General features: G+C 38.4%; 1 protein-coding gene across 1 annotated transcript; it reads left to right on the top strand.

Moving 5' to 3' along the window:
• The first annotated feature begins 1645 nt into the window (after positions 1-1645).
• Positions 1646-3166, top strand: LOC112178204 (putative disease resistance protein RGA1). Its single transcript, XM_024316392.1, has one exon. It carries the CDS (start codon positions 1646-1648, stop codon positions 3164-3166), a length of 1521 nt encoding a protein of 506 aa, XP_024172160.1.

The following is a 3166-nucleotide window of genomic DNA, read 5'->3' as shown; positions in this document are numbered from 1 at the left end:
TGATATTTCCGTTGTAATTCTATCCCTATATAAAGGGACTATGAAATGAAATGAGTAGACCAATTCCAATTCCAATTTTACTTTTACAAATGATAAATTATAAAATTTTTGTCCAAAAATAAAAAAAAGTTGGAACCTTCGTAGATGTAATGGTTGAAGTTGCCCTTGCCCAGGCGCTGCATGTTGGCCTGTTGGGTATAGATGATTTGTTTACCCTCTTACATCTGGTTCGTGTGGTTCAGTTTCTTTGATCATTCCAAATGATCCCTTGATCCTTTGAGACGAGAAAATTGAATTCATCTAGTTAGTGAGGTGCTGCTGGAGAGTGACAATTGCTATAATTAAAAGCTTGGGGCCTAGGGCTAGATATTTTGTCGGAGCCAAAGCCATAGAATTGGCACCACATTGGGGGGTCGCTCACTTTCACAACATTATTTGGGTGGGGAGGGGAATATTGAATTCAATTACTTCAATATGCATGATTGGGGTGGTAAATAAGATTCGTGATGGTAATTAACTACCGTGGACTGTGGAGCCATGCATCAAGATGACAAAGTGATGGTGTCCCTATATTAACTGATGTAGGACGAGATTTTAGCCAACTTCAACAAAGAATCTCGAAAAGAAAGAAGCGTCTGCACATTAAGAAAAATGATTTGAATATTGAAAATTGGTATTCAAATAGGCTTCTTAATGATGGAATTAATCATAAATTACTCTTTTGGATATATCGGGATTCTCGAGCGAAATCTTGATTGGGATTCCAAATATTTGTTTGCGTAATATTCTTTAATATCTAGGATTTTATTTCTGATTTTGATTTAATTAGGTTTCCTAGTTTTAGTCTATAATAAATTGTTCTTTTTGTTTTCTAGTTGTATTAGGTTTATTCTATGTGCCCTATATAAGGCACGTACATCTTCGATTGTAATTTTGATTCAAGTTATCAATAAAAACCCAAATATTAGAGAAGTTTCTCTATCTTTCTTACGGCAGTGCCCGTAATTGCTAGTGGATTCTAGCTCATCTCATATGGCTTTCGACGCTTGACGGAGCCTCTTACTATCGTGTTCACGCTTCCCGCATCATTAACGAACTCGGTACAAGAAAGAAGATATATAGCTCTACTCTAGCTTGCTTTCGCTGTTTCCACTGATCATGAACCAGTCTGCAACTCGTTCAAGAAATGGCCGAGGCACTCGTCGACCTCCTTGTTGAACAATTGGGTTCAGTTGTTTACCACCAGACAAGTGAAAGGGTAACATTAGTCTTCAATGCTGAGGACGACGTTGACAAGTTCAGAATCACCCTCAAACTTATCCAGAATGTGCTTCACGATGCCGAGAAGAAGCAAGTGTCAGAGCTTGCTGTGAGAGACTGGTTGTATCAGCTCAAAGACGTGTCGTACAAGATGGATGACGTGCTGGACACTTGGAACACTGAAATTGGGAAATGAGAAGCTGAGAAACAAGAAACACAAGGTTCTCATGGGAAGGTACGTTTCTCTTTTCGTTCCAATTGCGTTTGTCTTCCCCAATTGAATGAGGTAACTCGTCGTTATAAGATTGGTAGTGCAATAAAAGATCTAAATGAAGAGTTAACTCAGATTTACGTTGACAAAGACAAGTTTAGCTTTCAATCCACCATGCCAGCTGCTGCAGTTAATTATGTTGAACAACCTAATCCACGACCTATAACTTCATCTTTCGTCGATATATCTACCATATATGGGCGAGAAGTTGAAAAGGAGAGGTTGGTGAGTGACTTGTTAAGGAAGGGGAGGCCCGGCCTTGTCATCCCTATTGTAGGGATGGGGGGATTGGGGAAAACAACTCTTACCCAATTAGTCTTTAAGGATGAAAAAGTTCAAGCTCATTTTGATATCAAAGCATGGGTTTGTGTCTCAGAACCTTTTGATGTCATCAAGATTGCAAAAGAAATCCTTGAACTTGTCAGTATAGAATCCCAAAATAGTTCAATTAGCTTGCAAAAGTTATTAGAAGATACTGAGGAACATATCAAGGACAAGAAGATTCTTCTTGTCCTAGATGATGTGTGGACAGAATACCAAACAAAGTGGGAGAGTTTAAGGTTACTAGTACTAATGCAAACCTGTTCTGAAGGCAGTAGAATTCTAGTGACCACTCGAAAGCAGGAGGTTGCTCAAATGATGAGAGCAACTAGTGACATGATCACTTTGGGGAAGTTGAGTCATTTAGATTATTTGAAACTATTCAATAGTGTTGCATTTCTGGATAGGGAACAAGATAAGTCCAACAAGGGGTTTGGAGATATTGCTGAGAAAATTGTTAGAAAATGTGACGGTTTGCCTTTGGTTCTGAAGACTTTAGGCAGTCTCCTATTGCATAAGCAAACAATTAGAGAATGGGAAGAAGTTCTCAACAGTGAGATATGGAAGGTAAAAGTGGTTCAAGAAGAAGTTTTTCGACCATTATTACTCAGTTATTATGATTTGGCTATGGAGATTAAGAGTTGCCTTATGTATTGTGCTACTTATCCCAAAGATTTTGAGTTCCAAAAAAACACTCTTATCGAGCAGTGGATCTCACTAGGCTATTTGAATATTGGAGGAAACAAAGAAGAGGCAACACAAGGTAGAGAAGTTTTTACTAAGTTAGTAATGCGATGTTTCTTCCAAGATTTCAGGCAAGATGCACTTACCAAGGAAATTGTTGGCTGCAAAATGCATGATATTGTGCATGATTTTGTACAATATCTTACCCAGAATGAGTGTCTTACTATGGAGGCTAAGGGTACCCATGGAATAGAGACACCGAGTGCAAATGATAGGGTTCACCATTTGACCGTAATGTCAGCACTCGAGGATCTACTTCCATCTTTTATATCAAAATTAGGGAATGGCAAAATTTTGCGTACCCTGACAACTTTTGGTTCAAATATTACTGCCATAGAGTCAGATTTGATTTCACAGTTGAAACGTCTAAGGACTTTGAATTTGAGTGACAACAACATGCAGCAGTTGCCGGAGGAGATTGGTGATTTGATACATTTGAGATATCTTAATTTGTCTTATAATGATAATTTGAGGAGATTACCCGACATCGTGTGTAATTTGTACAATTTGCAAACTTTGAGGCTTGATTACTGCCCCCTTGAAGAGTTGCCAGACAATATGGGAAGTTGA

This window comes from Rosa chinensis, chromosome 7, assembly GCF_002994745.2.
Source record: "Rosa chinensis cultivar Old Blush chromosome 7, RchiOBHm-V2, whole genome shotgun sequence".
Classification (NCBI taxonomy): domain Eukaryota; kingdom Viridiplantae; phylum Streptophyta; class Magnoliopsida; order Rosales; family Rosaceae; genus Rosa; species Rosa chinensis.
The sequence above is the reverse complement of the archived record's forward strand: the minus strand, read 5'-3'. Positions and strand labels throughout refer to the sequence as shown.

Bases quoted from the DNA above. Each gene is read 5' to 3' on its own strand.
- LOC112178204 (XM_024316392.1), top strand. From the start codon at position 1,646: ATGCCAGCTGCTGCAGTTAATTATGTTGAACAACCTAATCCACGACCT.